This window comes from Vipera ursinii (genome assembly GCF_947247035.1).
Source record: "Vipera ursinii genome assembly, chromosome: 4".
NCBI classification, from domain to species: Eukaryota; Metazoa; Chordata; class Lepidosauria; order Squamata; family Viperidae; genus Vipera; species Vipera ursinii.
The window spans coordinates 66,558,343-66,584,148 of record NC_139514.1 but is presented as its reverse complement, the minus strand read 5'-3'; the positions used below and the strand labels follow the sequence as shown (position 1 = coordinate 66,584,148).

At 37.0% G+C, this 25,806-nt stretch overlaps 1 protein-coding gene across 3 annotated transcripts in view; it reads right to left on the bottom strand.

Annotated features, from left to right (window-relative positions):
• Positions 1-25,806, bottom strand: part of SH3KBP1 (SH3 domain containing kinase binding protein 1) — a 147,477-nt gene that overhangs the window by 83,826 nt on the left and 37,845 nt on the right. For 2 of the 3 annotated variants that reach the window (XM_083362944.1, XM_083362946.1), the window contains exons 3-6: positions 22,436-22,559; positions 13,211-13,317; positions 9,008-9,134; positions 6,295-6,369 (exon numbers count right to left, since the gene is read on the bottom strand). In XM_083362944.1, coding sequence (XP_083219070.1) covers positions 6,295-6,369; positions 9,008-9,134; positions 13,211-13,317; positions 22,436-22,559 — 433 coding nt within the window. The remainder of the gene's footprint in view (positions 1-6,294; positions 6,370-9,007; positions 9,135-13,210; positions 13,318-22,435; positions 22,560-25,806) is intronic. The other variant, XM_083362945.1, reaches the window with a different exon arrangement.

Sequence of the window (25,806 nt, the reverse complement as noted above, 5' to 3'; positions counted from 1 at the left end):
CATGCTTTTTAATTAATACCTGAGAAAACGATAACCATTATCTCATGAATAAAAGAATGGAGAGCGCCTTGACTGCTGGCTAACTTTGCTTGGCAGCAATAGATGAAAACCTGCCTTCTTCCTTAGGAATTGTCTGTTCATCAAGAGGATTGATGAGACCCTGATACCAAGTTACAAACTTAGTTAGCAATACTTTTAATGCAGGAATGGTATTGATGAGATAAAGGCTTTACTATATCTTGTTAGCTTTGGTTGAACTAAGTTACTATGACTACTGAAAATGTATGCATGTTGTTGTTTTTTATGAACGTACAGTATCCAACATTATATAAAAGGTGATTCATTTGAAGCCGGTGTGTGCCCATTTTGGACCTTTCCACCTATCTGGAGTGATAATTGGGCCCTTACACCAGGTAAAAGGCCCAAAACGTTCTGGGACACTACAAAGCTGCTACATATAGAGATAAATACTATGCATACTATTACTATAAATGCCTCAATTAGCAATGTTTATCCAAGATTTCACGAAAAACTTTCCCCAAGATCCTTTAAATAACTCTTAGGGGATTGAACCTATATATTCTGAGCTCCAACCACATATTCTACTGTTGACCTAAATTTCTACATACATTCCAATATGCATGTTTTCAAATCAAAATATTGAGGAGAAGCCAAGATGGTGGGCAGGCAGCAAAGGCTGTAAAGAGCTCCTCCAAAAGTAAAAGTTTTTATTTTATTTTATTCTATTTTTATTTTAACTCTTTTTAACTTTGCATTTTAACCTACTTTTAACCCATTTTTAACCTATTTTAAACCTCTTTTAACCCTTATTTGACTTTTTATAAAAGACAAAGACTTTTGAGAAATTATTTGAAACTTGAATGCCATTCGAATTTAGACCCAAAATTAGAAGCACATCTCGGAAGGAAAAAGGGGGAAAAGGAGAAAGAGACAGTGTGTTCACTCGGCAGCACAGAGTTCTTCCAAGCCACTGAAGCAGCAGAAGATTTTGCTGCAAATAGACAGTCTGCTCCAGTAAGTAACTCATCTGTATGTAACTCATAGGAATGGGTTTTACAAACTGAATCTGAAAGCAAACAGCATATAGAACTTTCTGCTTCTCTCACAGAAAATAGCTCCCCTCCTTGGAACTCTGCACCCGCTTTTCTTGCATAGGATGAGATAGTAACAAATTAGTAAGGGAGAATGAAATAGATCTCCTTTCCAGAAAATGTTTGCTTACAGCTCAAACCGTAAATTTAATCTACAAACTTTTATCAACTGTCACAAATAAGATTCACTGCTTGAAAGAGTCCTTTGCCAAGTTTGTTACAAGCCACCCAAACATTGCAGAAGGACCAAGGAGCACACCTAATGATAGACATGGGATGACTAATACAGAAATGGAAATTAGAACAGGCCCTTCTCTCTCTTCTAAAAACGTGAGAGGAAAGAATACCTACAAAGAAAACAACACTCAATCAGACAGTTCAAGAGGTGACCATTATAACCTCAGTTTGCAGACCAACCAGGTTACCTTGCAAATTTACGACAACAGAAGGAATAGAGGGCATTGGAGTGGATAGAAAAGCTGTTAGGCTGTCTCTGAGCCAGCTGCTCTGCTGCAAGTACACTCTGATAGATTTATTACACGCAGAATGGTTGCCAGCAAGAAGGTAATGTATGAGAATTCTGTTATCTTTCAAGCAGTCCATAATTCCCATAATGCTTTTTAGAATGAAGCCCTTCCTGAGCAGTTTTTCAATATTTCCAATATGTGTCTTCTACTCAGAGAAAGCGTGCCCACTCCTGGATCAATCTCTCCATCAGGGAACTATTGCTTTAAATTCAAGCGGCAACAGACCTCATACTGATAAGCTTGAAGCAGTGGCAGCTGAATCGACCTTGAGAAAGCAGAGAAGTGATCCACAAACTGAGTTACCCACAGTTACTGAATCTGCTGAGGGCATTCCAGAAGAAATGTTGATAGACTTTATCGGTATATTGACAGAACCTGAGCAAGCTACCAATATTCAGAGACTGGATGATTTAGAAGAAGCATTGATAAATCTATAACAAAGACTCTATTTAATTTGGCTTCACCAAATGCTCAGACTTGTGGCAATATAGCCATCCAACCACCTACCATTTCCTCAAAAGTTAAAAAAAGTATTGTTACTTAGGCTGACAGTGGGATAACTGCACTGACTTACTCAGATCCTGATAGAAAACTGGTTCAGTGTTTAGCACCTTCTAAGCATGCAGACTCTAAGGATACAACCCATCTTTCACCTTCACTTGAGTCAAAAGTGCCTTTAGTATCTCCTCACAAGATGAAACCCCAACTGTACCTCCCCATAAATGGACATAAATCTACAGGGATTCTAGATGGGGATTCTGCTGAGAAAGGTGAAGACTCTCTGCTCCAGCTATTAGCTGGCAAACAGAGGCAGAGACAGAGGCATGCTTCCTTCCCCCACATAAATGGTGGGGCTACCTCTGCTGTTATGGATGATGTACTCATAGTCTCACAAATCTTGCCTAATTCTTGGTTAAATGCATCAAATAACAATTATTATAACTATGTTCCAACAGGTGCCCCTACTGAGATCACGAACTGACTATATGAAGGCCAATGTAAGAAAAACATTTTAAACATCATGTTGTGGAATGTAGCTGGGTGGTATCGATTTAGAAGCCTTAATTACTCTGATTCTCTGATAGATAAGGATATTACATTGGTGCAAGAGACTTGGACTGTTGATGATCTCCTGCTAAATGGCTATCATTCATATAAGCTAGAAGCAAGGCCAGGCAGAAGCCCAGGGAGACTGAAAGGAGGGCTGGGTATATTTATTTCTACTAACTTGAGAGCAGAGCCCACACTTATTACCCTTTAAAACATACGGCTATGGACTTTCTTCTCAAGTGGGACTCGGTCCTGCTTTTGATGTTTATCTCCCTCCTTCACTAAGAAAAGCTGAAACCACTGCTGTATGGCTGGAGTTGGAACACAACATTAATAAACCACTCGTGGGTCATCCAAATGTCAGGGTCCTACTAGGGGGAGACTTTAATGCTAGATTGGGACCAGATGATTATACATTATTTATGAAATATCATCAATACCCACCATTGGAGGTTCCTACAAAAACCAGCACCTCCCTCATATGACTTTCTAAATAAAAGCTTAGTTTATGAGCTACAACCACTACTAACACATGACCGAAATTTCTCAGTTAAGATGCCCTGCATCGCCTGTAAACCTTGGTTTGATAAGGACTGTGTAGAAGCCAAGAAAGCTCTTAACTTGGCATACAAGGAGTATAAAAGTGAGACTGGCTATGCCAATAAAGCAATGCTTAAACAGTTACACTCAAAAAACAATTTAAGCAATTGATTGTACTCAAGAAGAGACAAGACAAGAGGTTTTCCTGGGAACAGTTCATTGTGGCAGCAAAGCAAAAGATCTCTCCTTTATTCTGGCATCTAATAGCTTGCCACTCTGAAAGAATTTATAATCCATTAGACTGCCATATATCTCCTATAACTTGGGAATTTCATTTTTGGAGAATGTATGAAGATCCCTCCAGTGAAATACAAGGTATACAATGAAGGATTTACCTGAGTGCCCTCCAGTTTCAGAGTCTGAAATTAAATCCCTCATGGGCCAACTCAGCATTGGGAAGGCTCCAGGAACAGACTCCATTTCAGCTGAATTACTAAAGAACAATATGGAGTGGTGGATACCTGTTCTGGCAGCGCTATTCACCTACAGTATATTGACTCCACCAGCCATGTTCTGGAGGATTGGGGCTTGGCAATTGTGGTCCCAATTTATAAAAAGGGAAAGAGAGATGGCCCTGCCAATTACAGACCAATAAGTCTGCTAAATATAATTGGCAAACTCTACACCAAACACCTCCAAGATAAATTAAAAGGAATGGCTGGATCTTGAGAACCTGATTGCTGAAGAACAAGTCGGGTTTAGAGAGGGGAGAGGCACTATAGATCAGTGCTTAGTTCTTCATCATTTGATTGAAAAATATGTATCAAAGAGACCTGTATCATTATATGCTGCCCTTATAGATCTCAAGGCAGCTTTTGATATGGTTACAAGGACTAAGCTATGGGAGAAGCTGGAAGCTGCTTCAATTGATCACAGACTCCTTCATCTGTTACATGTCTTACATACTAAAACATCCCTCAAGGTGAAGTGCAATATGCAAGGGTCCCTCTTGAGGTCAGTTGAAATTCAAAAGGGTTAAACAGGGTGCATTTTGGCCCACTTGCTTTTCAATTTTTATATAAATAACATGGTAAAATTGCTAGATAAACCAAATTACCATCTCCAAAAAATAGGTGACCGAAGCACTGCCCTGCTGCTTTATGCATATAATGATGTGATCCTCTCCAGGACTCCAGTTGGCCTTTAAGTACATAGAGGTAGTCATCCATGCCACTAGCTCATGAAAAGCACATGGAGAATATGAGACTGCCTCTGGCCAATGATCAGCGAACGTCATCCTTAAGTTTTTTCACACAAAGGGAGGATACTAGGTTCCAGCTGCAATTAAGCTCTTTCTGGCCAAGTCATTAGCACAGCTTCTCTACGGGACCCTGCTCGGGTCCTCAGCTTCGTGTTTCACATCATTAGAAAGAATTCAATCCAAATTTATTAGAATAATTCTCCCGATGCCGCGTTGTGTCCCAAATGCACTTCTGCGCCTGGAGACAGGATTGATAAAAGTTGAAGCAAGAATCTGTATAGCTTCCTTAAATATTTGGCTAGGGCTTAATTGCTTTCCACAAGGCCTTGCTCCATTAATCCTCCAAGATAAATTCTCTTCTTCATGGATCAAGGCAGTCAAGTCCAACCTTGCCAAACTAGGCTTCTCTTTAGCCTCAATACTCAAATTGGACTACAACCAAGCAAAACAAATTTTGCAACAAAGGGTAGACTTAGTTTAGCTCCATTGCTTTTGGCTCCAGACTCTATTAGATATGTCGTTACACCTGCCTGTTATCATAGTCAGTTGGAGTCAGTAAACCACCGGAAAGCATTTTCACTCGCAAGGTGCCATGTGTTTCCATCGGCTGAACTGTACAGCAGGTATAAAAAGACACCATTGTCTGAAAGACTCTGCTCCTTTGGCTCAGGAGAGGTGGAGACCATTGGACATATACTTTTTATGTTCCTTATATAGAGGTATTCAGAAAAACTATATCCTCCCCATAATCAATAGGTACCCTGTTGTTCGGAAAGTATTTATCTACAGTGGCTGCTTAAGGAAGAGCAGGCAGTGTTCACGGCAGATTCTGCACAGCAGCCCTGGGGATTCACCAGAAACATAAATAAATATTTTAGATGTTTTTAATAATTTTTTATAATTAATTTTATTGCATGTTTTTATTTATTATTAGACCATACTCAATGTATTTTTATTGTCAGGTCAGTATGACTCGGTGTCTCTGAAGGTAGATAGGTTTTGTTATGCTGTCTGTAAAACTAGGCCAGACATGTTAAACACAAGGCCCGGGGGCCGGATCTGGCCCGCGAAGTGGTTTCATGTGGCCCGCGAAGCCATTCTGGAAGCAGTGAGGGAACGGCCCCCACTGCCTTGGCGCTGGCCCAGAGACCCTCCTTCCGCCAGAGACCCTCAGATCTGTCCCACTCCTGCCCAGGCCCCCATAGGCACCCTTGATGCGAACGATGTAGAGCTGGCCATGCCCACCCAGCAGGCCATATGCACTCTAGCCACACCCACCCAGTAGGCCACACCCACCCTGGCCACACCCACCCGGCCCCCTGAGGGCAATCGCAATGCTGATGCGGCCCTCAATGAAATTGAGTTTGACACCCCTGAACTAGGCAGACTTTGGACACTCATTGATTACATCATTAATTGTAATATATTGCTATGCCTTCTTGTGTTCGGTTGGGTTTAGTTCTGTTTTATTTAAATGTTTAATTTTATGTGTTGGCCTATGGCTGTAATAATAAACTGATTGATTGATATTGATTGAAATCAAAATATCTAGCTGAGCACTATATTTTAGGGGTGATTCCCAATATTGCAAATTGTTTTGCCCATGTACATAGATTACATTCATTTTCAAAAGACATGTGCTGTGGACTGCAAACGAAATGGCTGCATCTCACAGACAACTATGCAAGTAGCCAAGACTCCAGTGCACAATGGATGGACATTCTTTCATTGGCAGATGAAAACAGACACATTCAAAGAGCAGCCTTAGCTTAGCATTCTCTCCTTTTTTTGTTAATTAACTCACTGTTATAGCGTCTGCAGCTCTCAATCTTTGTCGGTCCCTCTTTATACAGAATTGACCCTTCAAAGGCAGACTTTCCTGACAGCAGAATGAAAGAAAAGGATAGCAGAACAAAAAGAAAGGATAGGAAAATTGAAGTAATAGCAGAAATGAAGAGAGGAATAATTTTTAATCTTGCTGCATTAAAGTTTTGTTAGTAAAAGAACAAGCTTATAAGTAATTATAATTTCACTGTTTGCATTTCTGAGGAAATAAAAGCCAAAACTTTGTTCAGATTATGCCATTCAGCAAAGCAAACCGTGTATTCTTTCTGAATATTTTTAACGGTCAATAAACACCTGAAGTATAATTTCTGTGCAAATTAGCGAAGCATTGGGATATACTTGTTTCCTTTTTGCACATAACACACAACAATTCTGCTTGTCTATCAACAAATTAAGCAGAACCAACTTTTCCCCTCCTCCCAAATCTGTTTTTAGAGGATTTGGAAGCTTCTCCAAAGAAATGTTATTGCTACAAAAATAAAAAAGTTACATTGTATGTTCATGATGCTTAAATTTACCCCCACTCCTCTTTTTATAAAAGATTTAATGTATTAGAATAAAAAGCATTTTACCCTAATACATTTGCCATTGGTCTTTATAAGCATAGCAGAATACATTTAATCCAAATTAAGTTTAGTAGCATCATATGCATATGAATTCATCAATATGTATTGCTTAGCAAAATTCTCTATTCAAAAAGCAATGTAAAAATAGAATTACTGCTTTTGAAATATCAAAAATATTTTAAATAGATATAAAAATTACTGAAAAAATTAAATTCAGGTTTTGTGAGATTCTGCATAAAAGGCTTGCAACGATTGCAAAAACTGCTTTAATCTAGAATCGTAAAACTATTCAGAATGCCATCTTTTCAAATACCATAGTATAGTACAAACGATAAAAACATTTTAAGTCAAGTCTCTACTTATTAACTTTTAAGCTATACAAAGGATAACTACATTGAGCTGTCATACATGCATGCCAGTTGTTTAGCTGAATTTAACTTAGGCATGTCTCTCCTGACAAAGTCAAGAATTACTGGACTATAGTGAATAAGACCATGGGGTCTATTATAAATTAGGAAGAGCCATATTTCAATTCTGCCCTTTGTTGTTGGTAACTACTGACAAATCCACCTTCATCTGATGCCATAAATTTACAAGGAGTATATCCAGTTAATGATGTGAAACATTTTAGCTGTTATGATGGAGAGACAGAAAGAATAATGATGGAAGCAAAAAACCCTCATAAATATATTCTATCTAAATTATAAATTGAAAACAACTATAGAAATTAAAAACAAAGCAATAATTATGACTGGTACAATATTCTTGGCAAACAATTAATAAATCATTATAGAAGCACTGCAGTGCATACAATATTTCAAAAGTAAAATAGACTTCAAAAGTAGTTTGTACACAAATCGTTTAAAAAATTCTGGACAAACTAAATTAAAAATCCAATGGTGCAATTTGAATAGCAGTGACAATATAATTCTCCATAAAAACAAGTTTCATTCAATATTGGTCTAAAGATACTGGGGGAAATAGCAATTATTTTATTCTTTTTCATCAAATAGAGCAGGCATATCAAACTCGCAATGTCACATGACATCACGTAACATATTGTAACTTTTTCCCCATTGCTGGCAATGGGGTGGGCGCAGTTTCAGTATGGTACATCCAGCCCACAGGCCGGCAGTTTGACATGCCTGAAATAGAGGTAGAAGGTGGGTTGCATCATGGAAGATGTGTGAATGTCACAGTTGACAAAGCAAATTTATTATTGTCCAGAGACACAAATCTTTACAGCAAAGGAAAACACTTGGCCCTCACAGCAGTCCCATACAAGTCTAATGGTACTTGGAATTATAATTCATAACATCTGGAAGACCACAAATCCTTCACTTCTGCTTCATAATACAAATGAACCACACATATTAAATTTATGGGAGTTTTTAATAATAAAAATACTAAGCAATGGTGCAGTAGATAGCATACCTTTGTGACTTAAAAACACATGATATTTGCAAAGCAAAATAATAAAAATAACATCTCTAGCTATATCCAATGGTATATACTTTTTTTTTAAAATCAAGGATTCATCTGCCACCCTAAATAACCAATCGTCTCCTGGCTTAGCTTGTTTGCCACAGCCTTGCTAGTGAACACCTTCTGCATAATTCTGAAGACCATTCCATGGGTTTACTGACCTAAACCTGAGTTCTAGGTACAGCAGCACTATTGATAGAAAAAACCAAAATGCTATGTGTCAGGCAAAGGAAAAAAAATAAAGCTGCTGCAAATGTATAATCATTCTTTTAACTATAATCCATTAATCAACATTAAAGGATAGGAACATCACATTACCAAGCATAGTTGAACTGACTTTCTGAATTAGCATTTCAGAACTTCTAGTGATAAAATATAATGGCAAATTATGGTTAAGGAAAATGAACAAAAAGGTCATTCAGTCAGAAAAAGAACAACCGGGGAGCTTAAATCTTTGTAGCTTCCTAAAAGCAATTTAATATTAATTCTGTTCCACCTGGTACAGTTCACTGCACAAATTATACAAATTTGTTAGATTTTGTTCATTAGAAAGGAGAAAAAGAAAAGTATAATGAAAGAATCCAACCAAAGCTAAAATAAAATGAATGCTTATATGCTTACTTGGTTTTATCAGGTGCTCTTCATGGACAATTCTAGCATCATCAGAATCGGACAGCTCCTTTATGAAATTAGAGGGGAACATGCCAGTCTTCCCCTTTAGCACTCCTTCCCACCAACCTTCTTCTACCTGTGCCACAGAAGGAAAGAAACATAGTGAGTTCCTACATTTAAACCTACAGTGACAACAATTTTAGTATTGTTACATACAAACCTCTGACCATCCATAAATATCCATGGACAATCACATCCTTTTCAATGCCTTGCAAGATTTTATGGTAAGTGGTGCCATTCATTTGAAAACACTGACATTATTGAATAGAAATATATTTCTAGTCTATAAGCAACCGTTTCTGGATGTTATTTTGGTACATGAGAAGAGTAAGAGACTGAAATTTCAACTACACAAGGTAAGATGTATAGGCTTTGGATCCTGGAATGCCATAGTTATGGGCCATATATGGTATCATACCCCCTTAAAAACAATAACCAACTTTACACCAGTTCAAGATTTCAAGCTGCCCTGTTTCTAAGAATATTTGCTAGTTAGCTTAGCTATGTGCCTTCCTTTCTTTCCAAATCAGTTCTCCATATATTGATAGCTTTCATTCTGATAATAGTGATGCATTCAAGATAGCTCAATTGCCAAAGAAGAGTGAGAACCCTGAAGCACTGCAGACTTTAACATTATGTACAGGTAGTCCTTGACTTAGAACAGTTCGTTTAGTGACCGTTTGAAGTTACAATGGCACAAAATAAAGTGACTTATGACCATTTTTCATACTTATGACTGTTACAACAACCCCATGGTCACGTGATCAAAATTCAGACACTTAGCAACTGACTCATATCTCTGATGGTTGCAGTGTCCCGAGGTCATGTGATCACTTTCGGCAATCTTCTGACAAGCAAAGTCAATGGGGAAGCCAGATTCACTTAACAACTGCAATGATTTGCTTAACAACTGTGGCAAATAACGGTTGTAAAATGGGACAAAACTTACTTAACTATATTTTTTGTAATATATGTTATTGATTTTTTAAAAACATAAATCACTTAATAATTGGTGAACAGTGTGTTATCTGGGTTTACATTTCTAAAACAATCACTAACAATTGATTTCTATAATCCATAAGCCACATAATGGTTTTAGTTGATTTCCTCTTTTCCCAAAATATCCTTTTTTGCAAACATTGAGTTAATACAATTCTTATTGTTTTGATAGATAACAATTAAATATATATATTTTTTCCCAATATTCCTAAAGATAATAATCACATCAATATAATATTTCTTTTCTATCCAATCATTCTGGTTGCCTTATCATAAATCCTGTTATAGTCCTTATTTTAATTTGTTTCTCCCACCAAATTCTAGGTATTCTTACTGGTTAAGATTTTTTCAAAAATTAATTACATTTAAAAATTTAACTCTATTTTTTTCATATGAACTATCTCACAGTTTTATATTTCTTAAGAAATAGATAAAACAGTGAAAAAAGGAAGGAGAGCAAGAGTAAAGAAACATAAAAATAACATACTCCTTAAAGTATATATCCCTCCTAAGCTAATATATATTTGTTTCCAAAATTTCTTATTTTTTAACCATAATTAAAAATATGTTTAATCTTTAACTATTTCATTTAATACATCTAGTCATCTAGTCCTTTAACTCATATTCAAAACAATTTTTATCCATTATAATTTTCTTAAATTCAATCACATTTAAATATCTAAAACATTTCCTTTATCTAAGTCATTTCAACTTTTTTTATTACTCATATCAAGAAAGAAAATTAAAAAGGGGAAAAAGCATACTATTTTATTTAGGGAATTCATCCCTGTTAGAATGACATATATTTTCCAAATCTTCTCTATTTCTTTAACCATATTCAAACAAATGTTTCTTTTTAAAGTATTCTTTCTGGTAAGTCCCATCATCTATTTTCTTGGTTTCCACTGTCATCTTTTTCCTTTAACCAGTATCTTTCTTAATCAAAGTATTTTGCTGAATCAAAAGATTTTTTCGTATGTTCGTAAATTATTTTGGATTTCTTTGTTGTTTAAAGTCATTGTTGTTTGAATTAGTTGCAGTATACTGTATATCTCATCCTGTGAAGTATTTATGTTTTCTTGATATGTTCTTTCGACATGTCTCTAATCCATGTTGGCCAAGAATTTGAGTTTTTCTCTTCCTTTCTTTTCTCTGCAAATTTGTAATCCAAATAGTTAAAAAAAAATTCCCTGAAATTTATAATTCTCTCTTTGTCTACAGCCCAGATTATTGTCTTTTTTTGTCCCAGCTGTTCTTTGTTGTAAAAGCTTTGAAGGTCACAATCACAGATTAGCTTTTCCCAGGTTTTGCCAAGTCTTATACGAAAGTGTTAGCTGCCCTAGTCTTCATCCACCACAGCAACTATTTGTTTTTCAATTTCCAAAATGAATAATTATCTTTAGAATGAGAGTCTTAACCATTCAAACAATTTTAGATTTATCCAGAATTAAGTTTTAAATTTAAGGTTTTATATTTATTTTACTTCCAGATATTTTGATCCTCCATAAAAAGATTAATTCACCGCTTCCGTTAGTATAAGGGTGGGGTGGAAATCCCCCTCCTTCCCTTTCAGAGGTATTTTGCTTCTTGGGGATCTTTTCAGGGAAATTAAATATAGAATAGAAAAGAGAAAATCAAATTCCTCACCCAGTTTCAAGCACGCTGTTCAAAGTTGTGCTGGTTAATACTTTTGGACTTTGGTTGATAGTAGCTTGGGCTGGTCAATGCAATATGGCTAGCCTTTCTTCTGTTGGGTTAGAAGGCTTTCCCCAACTCGAATGGAATGGCCGTCACCATTCCAGAATCGCTAGAGCACCCTTGTTCCTTTGCCACCTCTCCAGGGTGACTTAGACCCATTTAGGGTCCCCTGACGGAGCAAAATAAGCCACAGGGGTGCATAGAATCTGCAAGCCTGTGACCAATTGCTACTGTGCAAAACCAGAAGCCATCTTAGCAACAGAAATGTTGGGCTCAATTGTGGTCATAAGTCATAAGTCAAAGGCCACCTGTATTTTTAACTAACATTTGACTTAGGGAAGTTATTGTTCCTAATGTTCTGGAATATACAGTTTCCAGGCTGAATTCCAAGTGCTAATAATTATTTTTAAAGCATTGAATTGTGAGGGGTAAGTAAAAGAGTTCACTTAAGAAAGTGATAAATATTGTTTTTCTGGTAATTTAATTATATGAGATGTATTGTTAGTTTCTTATTTTACTGACTCATTTTCTTTACAAATACAATGTAACAAAATTTTGATATAATTATATTCTAAACAAATTAGCCTACCATTATGGCAAAATATCATAATAAAATATATATTACAACTTAATGTTTAATAAGAGAGGTTGAAATTTATGTACATGTAGACAGAATAATACACAATATAATTATATTTAGCAGAAAGACTTAACTAAATTATAATTCAGATAGTTAAAGAATAATTAATCCATCAACAATTGATTCAGATAGTCATCCAAGGATTATAAAGCAGTTTATTTTACTAGCTTGTTAATTAACATATTTGAGTAACAGATAATTTTGCTTGAATGGGTTACAGAATACCTATGCCAAAGTTAGCATGCAATAGATTGGATAAATGGTAATGACATTCACCTGCAACTTCATAAACCATGATATATGAATGACTGTACCAACATGTCAACATGGCCAATTAGCTATTCACCCTGTAGATCTTACACAAGACTTGGGTTTATTTCCTGTTTTCTGTAGCAATTCATCATACTGGTCCTGCCTATATACAACAGCAAAAATAATACTCTCAAGACTCTTATTTCTGTCTGGACTCATTCCTCTTTTTTACTCATGTTTTAACTTTACAGACCATACTATTGCTTTTAAATCTCCTGCTCTAGTATTCCATCCACTCAACTATGCACTACAAATACTTTGTTTTTCTCTGTAAAACATCTCTTAATCTTGACCACATTATCTCCGTAGTAGCTCCAGCTTTTTCTCGTTTGTCTTTAACACAGCCAGCCCTTTTAATTCCTTACATCATTCCCTTATTGGCTATATAACTAACATCCTACCCAAGTAAAATTGTCTTATCTTGCCTTATTAACTATGATCAGGAACTGCATTCAAAACGTAAGAGAGACCTGGACACTGCAAAGCTTAAAAGCACTACTTACTTCTCCCACGACCTCAATGATGTCTCCAACTTTCAACTCCAGTTCATCTTCATTTTGAGGCATATAACTGAAAGCCACCTGACATCGTCGCCGTCTATTTCGTTCACCTACAATTGAATAAGATCCCAATATTTTTGTTACTAATTTTAAAGTGAATATTTAAACAGATATAGAGGACAGGAAGATTGGATCTTTCTGATCCCTTTGAGCACACATTTCAGTTGCACTTAGCATGCTATTTCACAATGTCATAATAACAATCAGGCAACTTGCAATGACTACGTCAAGCTGATAAATGGAATTGGTCCCTAGTGTAAAAGTTTCTAAATGATATATACTTTTCTAGAAATCAATCTGTATTCAAAGTAATGTAGTTTTTTATAGTGTCTTGTATGGCTTTCTTCTCAGATGCTTTCCAGTCTAGCCTATAACCCTGCAATTATATTGAAATTTCTACCCAAGTACTAACCCAACCTAGTCTTGCTGAACCTCTAAGCCCGGAATCGGGTTAGCCCAAATGTATATTACCGGTAGCTGTGTGGTCTTAGGCTACATGTCTGAGTTAAGGTAGCAATGTCTTGGTATGAACACACAGACATTCAGCAAGACCAGACTTGACTACCAGTAACTAAGGTAAGAAACTACCTGCTTTAATATAAAACTGTCTCAAAGCAACACTTATTTTTTTATTCTTGTGCCTTGAACAGTTATTATCTGACAGACAAATTACGCCAATTCTTTATTTATGTAAACTAGGACTGAAGCATTTGTTGCTCCTACTCCTCCCGCTCCACAAGAGAATTATCAAAGAAGTGTTTATGTGAAATGCTGAAATTTTAAGTAGTAGCAACAGCCATGATCTAAAGCAGGGGTCCCCAACCCTTGGGCTACAACCCACTACCAGGCTGTGGCCTATTCGGAATTGGGCTGCATGACTGGCCAACTGGCATGCACGCATGTGCATGCAGCTTAATTTGCATGAGCTGTGGGCCAGCACGCGTGCACATATGCGTGCAGCTTAATTTCTGCAAATTGAGCTGCACATGTGTGCACACTGGCCTGCCACTCATGCGGCCCAGTTCCCCTCTCCCCACCTCCAGCCAGGCCACTAAGCTGCAAAGGTTGGGGACCACCGATCTAAAGAAATCTCCAGGCCTAGAGTAATCTGGACTTCTGTATTTTGCCTATTAGCTCTACATGCTGCATGGCAACTTTCCAAACTAAGAAATGTGTCAAAAGCACTTGTTGATAGTTTTCCTTTCAAGTAATCAGAAATGCAATGTTAGCATTATGAACTCCTTAAATTAGCATGCAAGACTGGACCTTAAAATTGAGAATGTTTTTTGCTGATAATGATAGACTAAAAATAAATTCCCATGTTTAAAGTAGAAGTTTTAAAGATACATCTAACATAAATTGTGATACTGTATACTGTCTTAGTAAACAAAATACAGTGCATTGTTTAAATAGTCTTGATGTACTGCCATATAATATTAAGTATGTTGAATTCTGAACTGACACTGTAGAAAACTGACACAGAAATTTACCACAAGAAGGCCTGCGTGTACTGTACTCCATATTTTAGATTCGACTTCAGTTTGATACTTTAACCACATTGACTGCCAAAAGTTAAATCACAAATATAAAATGCATGAATATAATGCATATGCTGTAGAGGGTTTTATATTTCTCTGCAACCTATCCACAGCAGTCTCCTCCCAGTCCTAAACACATTTTTATTTATTTTCTTTTTTTAATCTTGGTGGACCACACTCAGCTATTGCACAAAACTTCTTGAAAACTGACACACCTGCCTACAAAACCCCTTTCCTTGTTATCTTGATTTCGTCATCTGCTTCCAGTCAGATACCCTCTTCCCAGTATAATTATATACAGTACCTGATCACTTTAGAATTTTAGTTCTGAATTTCTTGGCCCAATGCCAAAGCTAATTCAAAAAATACTGGTGCAACGGTATTTAAAACCGTAAGTTTTCTTTCTTTTTTTTTAAAGGAAGTATATTTCTCAATGCTTAGAAAGTTTTGTAATCTTCATTCCCTGGAGCAGAGTGAAACAAAAGCAGCAGAATGATCTCTGGTGAAGCCAATGAGAATAGGGCCCCAACCAGAAAATGTTTTAGGAAATTCTGACTCCATGTAGATGCAAAATCCATATGTGATCACGATTAACTTTTTCAGAAATATGCCATTTATTAGCTGCATCTTCTAGTAAATCCTCCTAAGACAAAAGATTAACAATTGACAATTCAAACTAAATAAAACTGAAAGAATCCTAACTGCAAAGTAAACCAGAAAATGTTCTGGGCCCACCTAAGGCCTGCTATGATGGGGCTCAGCTGGTATCAGCTGAAACAATTTATAAGGATGGGATGGGTACTAAATGACACATATACTCCTTTGGCCTCAGTGATACAATGGGTTATAGCTACCAATTTTATAGCAATTTCGGAAAAACTAAGATCAGCAAAATACAGTGTTATATTTACACTAGTAGTTGGCAAGATTACCACAAAGAATTCTGCAGATTTTAAACATTTACCGAAGAATGAGAACTATGGTAGGACATTTGACTTTTCCCACTGGTTTTGTTGGAGGATTTTTCTCTCCCTGAATTATTTTCATTACTTCTAGTTTTATAAGAACAACCACCATCTTCCTTAAATTGGTGCCTTCCGGATGCATTGGACATCACCCCAGAGATCAGCATGACAATTGGTGATCTGCCTTTTCTATCAGGAACTATTCTTCTTCTTCTACCTTACATGAGCCAACTAGCCTTTTCCTGGAAAACGGGATAAAAATGTTTCAGGCAAAATACTATCATAGAAGCACAGTATCCAGGGGTAGGTATCTGTGAGGAACAGGTGTGTAGGGTAAAATAGATTAAAGTTCAATGGAGAGGTAAAAGAAAAACAGAAGAAAATAATGGGTGTCATCAAAACACATAGAAATCCCCCCCAACATAACTAATTGATGGAATTAATCAATTTTCCAAACTGGTATCCCTTACTTGTTTTGGGAATTCTTGTTGGGAATGCCTTGTGCTAGCATTCCACATTTAGGAAACACTGAACCGGAAAAAAATGAGCTTTAAAACTGTTTTTAAACTACCAGTGGTTAACTAACACCATTTTATGAATAATATCCAGAACTGAGTAATATGTAATAATCTGTTGTCTGTTTTTAATCATCATTATTACTACATATTTTGTTATAGCATGATGAAAAAGTATTGTTAATTTTAACTATACTAAGAATATTAGCCAATCCATTTATACCACTTCTAAACATTCCTTCCTGCAGCTGCTGAGTGCTAGGTCCTACATAGCTCCTAAAGTTAGTGCACTTATAGTAATTTAAAGAGTGATGGTTTGGGAGTTCAATTCCCACTAGAGCAGGGGTGTCAAACGTGCAATGTCACGTGACGTGTTGCGATGTATCGCAACTTTTTTGCCATTGCTGGCAATGGGGTGGGTGCAGTTTCACTATGATGTATCTGGCCCACGGGCCGGCAGTTTGACACCCCTGCACTAGAGGGTCTGAACCCCACAGACTAATATTTGGCTACTTGTGTCAGAGGAGTCCCAGTAAAAATGAAACAAGTCATAAATACAACTGAAAATAATATACATAATTTTATTTATTTATTGTATAAACACATTTTCTCTCTTCGCCCATCCACACACTCCAGGAGGGATATGTGTAAGTCAAGCAAAACTTGTAAAAGTAGACAGGTTATAATGTAATGTATCTTTTCTGAGAGCTTAAGAGAAGGTTTATACCATTCTGATAGCTTTAAAATCTAAACTAGCTAAATTAGAATAAATTATTTTTCACTCAGCTGAAGTGTTAATTTAAAATGACTATGAGTTGTGTTAAAAGTTCACTGCCTCTATCACACAAAACAAATCTTTTTTTTTTCCTCATGAACGTAATTCCACACTGTTTTCTTTTTGTTTTGTGAACCTCCTTAAGACAATTCTCTGTATGGGGTTAGCATACACCATAGTGATGGGTCACAAGACTAAAAAAAAGTTACAATGTAAATAAAGCTGTATTATCAGACTCAAGGAAACAATCTGCCTAACCCATTAAATAAAGACAGCAGAAGGAAAAAATAATTTGCAGTCACCATAAATATTAAATGTTTTAGCAAAGCAAATAAATGTGATTTTCTTTTTTATAAGCTTCCTTTTTTCATTTGATTTGGAACACTGCAGCATTTAAAAACATCTTACATAAAAGCAGGACTGCAGTGGAATTAAAAATTAAATGACTAGTAAAAGTTCACGGATATAACAACACTATCAAGAATGTCTAGGACTTAAAATTGCTGCTGTTGTAACAGGGCTGTAAGAATCCAGAGGCCAAACCCTCAAATTTCATATGTGGCCTTCCATTTACCTCCACAAATCCAATTCAAAAAGAAGTGCCAATTCTTGTGGAACACTAGTTTTACTTCTGTAAAACTGCACCAGTAGTTTTTGTGCTCAGGGTTTATATTCTGGAACTTGCACATCAATTATTATATTTTATTGGACTCTAATACCCTAATATTTCTTTTTCTTTAATTAGGGATTCCTAATTAATATTCCCCTATCTCTACCTTTCTTGTGTCAAAACATATATAATCCCTTAAGACTCTTAAGTTAAGAGGATCCCACCCAAGGATGACTTTATTCAAAGATTCCCAATTTGTTTGTTTATTGTTGTTGTTAGTTGCGAAGTCGTGTCTGACCCATCGCAACCCCATGGACAATGTTCCTCCAGGGCTTCTTGTCCTCTACCATCTTCTGGAGTTTATTTAGGCTCACACCTACTGCTTCAGTGACTCAATACAGCCACCTCATTCTCTGTCGTCCCCTTTTTCTCTTGCCCTCAATCATTCCCAGCATTAGGCTTTTCTCCAGTGAGTCCTTCCTTCTCATTAGGTGGCCAAAGTATTTGAGTTTCAACTTCAGGATCTGGCCTTCTAAAGAGCAGTCAGGGTTGATCTCCTCTAGGACTGACCGGTTTGATCGCCTTGCAGTCCAAGGGACTCGCAGGAGTCTTCTCCAGCACCATAGTTCAAAGGCCTCAATTCTTTGGCGCTCAGCCTTTCTTATGGTCTAACTTTCATGGCCATACTTTGCAACTAGGAAGACCATAGCCTTGACTATACGCACTTTTGTTGGCAGGGTGATGTCTCTGCTTTTTAGTGTGCTGTCTAGATTTGCTATTGCTTTCCTCCCCAGGAGCAAGCGTCTTTTAATTTCTTGGCTGCAGTCCCCATCTGCAGTGGTCTTGGAGCCCAGGAAAATAAAATCTGTCACTACCTCCATTTCTTCCCCATCTATTTGCCAGGAATTGAGAGGGCTGGATGCCATGATCTTGGTTTTCTTAATATTAAGTTTCAACCCAACTTTTGCACTCTCCTTCTTCACCCGCAACAAGAGGCTCTTTAGTTCTTCTTCACTTTCTGCCATTAGAGTGGTATCATCTGCATATCTTAGGTTGTTGATATTTCTCCCGGTAATCTTAATTCCAACTTTTGATTCATCTAGCCCTGCCTTTCTCATGATGTGCTCTGCATATACGTTAAATAGGCAGGGCGACAGTATACAGCCTTGCTGGACTCCTTTCCCAATTTTAAACCAATCAGTTCCGTGTCCAGTTCTCACTGTTGCTTCTTGACCCGCATATAGGTTTCTCCATGATCCAGCATATGTTGGCAATTTGATCTCTAGTTGCTCTGCCTCTTTGAAATCTTACCTGTACTTCTGGTAGTTCTCGATCCGCATACTGCTGGAGTATAGCTTATAGGATTTTAAGCATAACTTTACTAGCATGTGAAATGAGTGCAATGGTGCAATAGTTTGAACATTCTTTGGTACTGCCTTTCTTTGGAATTGGAATGTAAACTGATCTTTTCCAATCCTGTGACCACTGTTGAGTTTTCCAAATTTGCTGGCAAATTGAGTATAGCACTTTTACTGCATCGTCTTTTAAGATTTTGAATAGCTCAGCTGGAATACTGTCACCTCCACTAGCTTTGTTGTTGCTCAGCTTTCCTAAGGCCCACTTCACTTCACATTCTAGGATGTCTGGCTCGAGGTCAATGACCACCTCATCGTGGTTATCAGGGACGTTAAGCTCATTCTTGTACAGTTCTGTGTAATTTTGCCACCTCTTCTTAATCTCTTCTGCCTCTATTAGGTCCCTGCCATTTTGGTCCTTTATCACGCCCATTTTTGCATGAAACGTTCCCTTCATCTCTCCAATTTTCTTGAAGAGAAAATTTTCATGACTGGTGATTAATTGCATCTACTGTGTTTAAACATTTAAATAGAAATATTAATGTGGGTAAAATGGTTAAATGTAAAAAAAATGGAATATAATTATTTTTTTACCTGATCTCATATACAGCTGTGGGAAGTCAGCCCCCACCCAGAGAAAGAAATATTTTGGGGAATATTAAAAAGGGAGATTATTATATTTCCCCAAAGGATCTTAAAGGCAGAAAAGCAGGCCCAGTTTTTCTTAATAGCCCTAAGCAGAAACTAGGCAGAGGCCAGGTCTGTAGAAATGCAGATTTGATAATCCCATTCAGAAAGTCTGGAGCCCCATTCATGAGCAAATACTGCCTGCAGAAACCCATTCAAGACAGGATCTTTCAAAATCCCTTGGAGCAAAACTGATAGCTAACAATAGCAGAGTGATAGGATTAGAACCAGCAACCCCTCACCCATCCAACACAGGACATAGCCATCAGCCACAGCCCAGGAAAGCAGGACATGACCTTTAGGACATAAAAGGATTAACTCACCACCATCAGAATACTAAAAGAGCACATTGAACCTCAGGTCAAAGTTCATGCCACAGGAACAACTAAAAACACAAAAGCCCAAGAAGGTATAAAAACCCACCACACCAACTCCATTTTGTCAGCCACCCCAGAAACATGCTGCTATCACTGACATTTCTGACAACTCAATAAACAAGGACCTTCTTTCCTAAAGCAGTCTCCATTTTGTTTATTCCCGGCCTGGACTGGACCCTGATGAAGATTTTTCTTTGAATGTAACCATAAGACACTTACAAATTGTGGCCCTCAACTTGAAGGAAGTTGGACATCTCAATATAAAGGTTATTGTGAAATTCAAACCACTAGTTCATGTTCTATCACATTCTTTAATGTCAGCATTCTTCAGATGGTTCCTATTTCTTTCTTCCTTTTTTTAACCCTGCTAGAGCCAGTATATTACTTATAAAAACATTTGCTGGATTCTTATAAAAACATTACTGTCTGTCACAAACAACACTGAAATAACAAACTGCATCATAAATGTAGTAAAAGGGGGATTTACAAAATTTCATGTAGAGCAATTCTAGCATTACAGAAAACAGTTACATCAGAAATTTACTGAATATACTTGTCTCACTTCATTAAAGCTCTCTTCAAAATACAACTGGTTTGGAATGCTTTTGAACTCCTAGTTTCCATGCCCTGTATAGTTTGTGGCTATGGTCTATCATATGAAACTGAAGCAACTTCATTATCACTTTCTCTTCCAGACTATTACTGTTAACTTCTCAAGAAGAAATCCATCTCCATGTGTGCATAAAACACTATACATTTTTATATACACTAAGTACAGTGGTGGGATTCAGCCAGTTCACACCACTTCAGCAGAACCAGTAGCTAATTTTTTGTTGCCCAGGCCAAGAATGGACTTCCGGAAGCAGCATCCACCAGTTGTTCTCATATTTAAATCCCACCATTGACTACGTATGTATACATATGCAAACACACACATTTATACTTGAAGATAAATTAATGGAAAGTTGAAAAACTTCTGATCTGCTTGTTAAATACATAAGAACTTATCTATTCCCCTCCCCCCAATATTATATATATTGTGTGTTCTATGGGTGGAGGCTTGGCTGTGTTCTGATGGGGTGGAGGTGTGCTCTGATTGGGTGGGGGCTTAGCTGTGTTCTGATTGGGTGGGAGTGTGTTTTGAATGGGGGCTGTGTTCTGATTGGGTGGGGATGTGTTTTGAGTGGATGGGCTGGTCTCAGCTGCCAGCCTTAGACCTGAACTGGTGAGTTATGCTGCTTTTGTTCGGCTCCGTGTTTGTGGTGGTGCCATGTTTTTATAGTGGGTGTCAGTTTGCTTATTGTGCAAACAGCCACTATCACACACTTCTCCCAGAAGAACGAAGCTGAAGTCACCAGCCTGAGGATGACGGATGAGATTTCATCGAAACGTTGCCCTGATACCTCCAATTCTACGTGGGAAAATACCCGAATGACCAAAGATCTACATACAAACACCCGCGAAAACCTCAGAATATATATATATATATATATATATATATGTGTGTGTGTGTGTGTGTGTGTGTGTGTGTATATATATATATATATATATATATATATATATATATATATATATATATATATATGCACACACATATATACATACACACACATGGACTGGGGAGGGGGGTAAAGGGGAGAAGGGTGTTTGTGTTTATATGTGTGTTTGCATTATATAATTATGTGGGGGGGCACTCCATTTCAGATTCTGTGATAAGGTGGGAATAAAACAAAAAATCCCTCCATTGTGTGCTCCACTGATTCTTTACTGTAAGCACTAAGGGCATTGCAAAAACAATCCCACAATCGTGCAGAGTAAGCACTAAAAAAAGCCCGTAACACAGGAAATTGGTAGAAAGTTGTGCACCATTTGACAATCAAAGCAGTTTAAAAGTTTTAGCTTTAATAAAGTATTATAGAAATGGTAACAAAGAGTGGAAATCATAATCTATAATTTAATAAAATGTATGCTAAGATACATTAAAAGCAAAGTGTTTGATCTATGAATTGTGGAATAATCAATGGTGGATGACATTTATTTGTATCTGTTTCAGCTTTATTTCATGACAAATTAGAATTCTTTAGGAAAAAGAATTCCAACTGTCTTTAGCATTCTCTGTTAGCAAACAATAGCAATCAGTTTGAGTACATTTAGATCAGAATTTTGGTCAAAGCCTCCAAGCATTCTCATCCTACTCAATATATGATAGAATTTCTAATGTAAGAATATATTATTGTCTCTGTCATAACAACGAGGCACAGGAAATGTACTGAGATGCCTAGGAGACACTTAGAATATCAGGTATAATTTGTCTTTATTAAAGTTCTACAAGTAAAAATGTATTACCTTTTTTGGAGGTTCTAATAATTGTCTCAGACAATAGTAAAGAACTTCCATTAGGAACTTCATGCATAGACAGCTCTGGTGCTTTGCTAGCAGAATTTTCTTTCTTCATTTCTTTTTTTATTTCCTGTGTAAGAAATAAAAACAAAGGTAGGGGGAGTGCCTTTTAAAATTCATATCCATGATCACAGATGAATCATGTGATAAACATTGGACTGTCAAAATCTGGTAAACGGCTAAGAAACTCTAGTACTTGATGGTATACAAAGCTAAATAAAATAAATAAAACCATTTTGAAACCTATAGTAAAAGATCATCCACATTATATATTTTTAAATAAAGTCCTTTTGAATCAGACTCAAAGCTGTGACCTAATAGACACATTCATCATTTTCTTGTTAACAATACAGTGGTGCCTCAGTACTCATCGTTAATTGGTTCCAGGAGACACAATGAGTACCAAAAATTATGAGTACCAAACCAATTTTTCCCATAAGGAATGATGTAGGCACAAAGCAGTCAGCAGTGACAAGTTCTAGCTTGTGTGCTATGTACCAAACAAACAATTAGTACCAGGACAAAATGTTCATGTAAAAGTGTGTTAAATACCAAATTCAATGAGTTTCAAAGCAGTTGAGTACCAAGGTACCACTGTACAAAGGTAGTTTGTCATTGTCTTCTTCTTAGATGTTCTTTCCCTCTCTCCCCAATTTCTCAATTTAGCTAAAAGCCCTTGGATTCCTTGCTGCTCTTCTATCAACTATTAACAATGCCAATATACTGTATATGTTGGTTTCCATAATGAACTCTTAAGTAGAATTATTATGTGGAAACGCAAAACTGTAGCCTTTAAAGAAAAAGCCTCTAAATGCTTATTTGGGAAATAGTTCCATGCCTTGCTATAGTACAGGGAGCAGTTTTTGTCCATAGCTACATTAAAAACAGAAAATAAAACCCCAAACTCTTATTTCTTGTGTCTCTAGGGAATGCTAGGGCTATGAGAGTTACATCACTAAGTAAACAGGAACAGACATTTTAGCTTTTTTCCTCTTGCGTGGTGGGTGGAGGGAATGAAAAATATACAAAGCAGTTGTAATCCCAGAAATCTAATTTATTCTAAGGCTTAAATAATAAAAACCAGAAAACAATAATTCAATTGAAAACTGCTATCTTTAAATGCTATGGTCTTAAAGAACCTTGGGGTGACATAAATTGATTTGGTAGACCACAAGCAGCCTATGGGTTATTCAATACAAACATAATGTCTTTTTCCACACAATTATATTAAATTACAGAATCAGCATGTGACATTAAAAAAGAAAATAACTCTTGTGGAGATTATCAGGCATTAAGATCAGACCAAGTCAAATCGACTACATTTAAACACCACAATCTTTGTTAATATAAATGAAGCAAAGGCTATATCAATCCCTGCAACTGGCAGGCAATATAAAGCCAGTGGATAGCCTTTGCTCGGGATCTGAAACCTAGCCAACTCATGGTGTCCACCACAGTAAAATTCCATTTGAATTTTCTTTGAATAACTCACTGAATATCTGCAAGCAATACCCCTTTGGAGTCTACATACAACAAATAGGCCAGAGTGTGCAAAAGAACTAAAGGACACAGGATTGAAAACAAGGACAAAGCAATATGAGAGCATTTTATCTCCCAGGACATTCCATTACAGATCTCAGAGTAGCAGTTTTGGAACAAAGAAACTTTACCAGCCCAATTGAACAGAAGGCAGCTGTGCTTACATACCTCAATAGATTTCAGGGTTTCTCAAAAGGTGTGACCAAACACACAATAGGTTTTTAACACATTACAATAATTACTTGATAAAGTCCTTGTAATTTGTCCACCAACAAACCTGATTTGCATAACAATTCCCATCACCTTCTCTCCCCATCTTGTCGCAATTGTACATCAGTTAAACAACTCTATGCAACTGATGAAGGGGACCATGGCTCATGAAAGCTTATGCTTTGTAAGATATATATTAAAGACTATCAAACTCTTTGAAAAATCAATAACACTGATAAAGCAAATACAGTCTGGAAAAGGGAAATGTAAAATCTACAACAGCAACTTTAAAAATATATTTCCAAGACACAATAATTTAATAGACTTTGAATTTTCAATTTAAATTCTGTTTTAATTTTTTTGAAGAAAAAAAAAGAATTTATTTTATTTGCAAATTCTATTAACTAGGCACCCATCTTTTTCAGTGTTAATACCATCATTGAAGCTTCTATTTTTTTAATAGTTGAATTTCTATTAGCTTTGGAAATCTATTTTCTGTATGCTTTGTGATATGCTTTGCCTAGGCAACAAAAAGTTGCCATAACTGAGAATTTCTTATGACTGTAAATGTACATAAAAAGGTAAAGGTTCCCCCGCACATGCATGCTAGTCGTTTCCGACTCTAGGGGCCAGTGCCCATCTCTGTTTCAAAACCGAAGAGCCAGCGCTTGTCCAAGGACGTCTCTGTGGTCATGTGGCCGGCATGACTAGACGCCAAAGGCGCACGGAACTCTGTTACCTTCCCACCGTAGTGGTCCCTATTTTTCTACTTGCATTTTTACGCGCTTTCGAACTGCTAGGTTGGGACGAGTAACAGGCGCTCACTCTGTTACACGGCACTTGGGATTCGACCCGCCAAACTGCCGACCTTCTGATCGACAAGCTCAGCATCCTAACCCACTGAGCCACCGTGTCCCTATTATAGCATTCCACATAAATGTGTTGAGTGATAATGTTGTGGATTCAATCTGAAGAAGGAGCATAACACTGAAAAGAAGAACCAAGTTTTATTATAATAATTGTTGGGTGCCTGCTTTACAAGACAAAGGGACCCTAACACTTCTAACACTTCAGATTCTAACACTTTTATAATTGGCACCTAGAGAAGGTAAGGGAAAAGAAACCCACTGCATTGTATATATGTTCTCCTTTAATAAATACTCTCACCTTTACCAGAGCTGACTCAGGAATTCTGGGAGTTGAAGTCCATGAGTCATAAAAGAGCCGAGGTTGCCTACCCGTGGTCTATAGGGTAAGAACAATAAAGAAACTACTCTGAAGCAATTCCTCATGTCATTCTGACATTAATCTTGCCAGACTAAAGCGACTACCTGTATAACTATTAGCTATACCCTATAAAACTGCTAGGAGAGTTCTTTGCCCTTTTTCTGCATACCAAAGTTCCAAGCCATGTTGTGTCTTTGTTCTCTGTGAAAGAGCCCCTTAATTCTGCAATTCTGAACTACAGGTAGTCCTCCACTTAAGACCACAATTGGGCCCAAAACTTCCTATTGGTAAATGAGACATTTGTTAAGTGAGTTTTGTCCCATTTTCTTGCCATAGTTGTT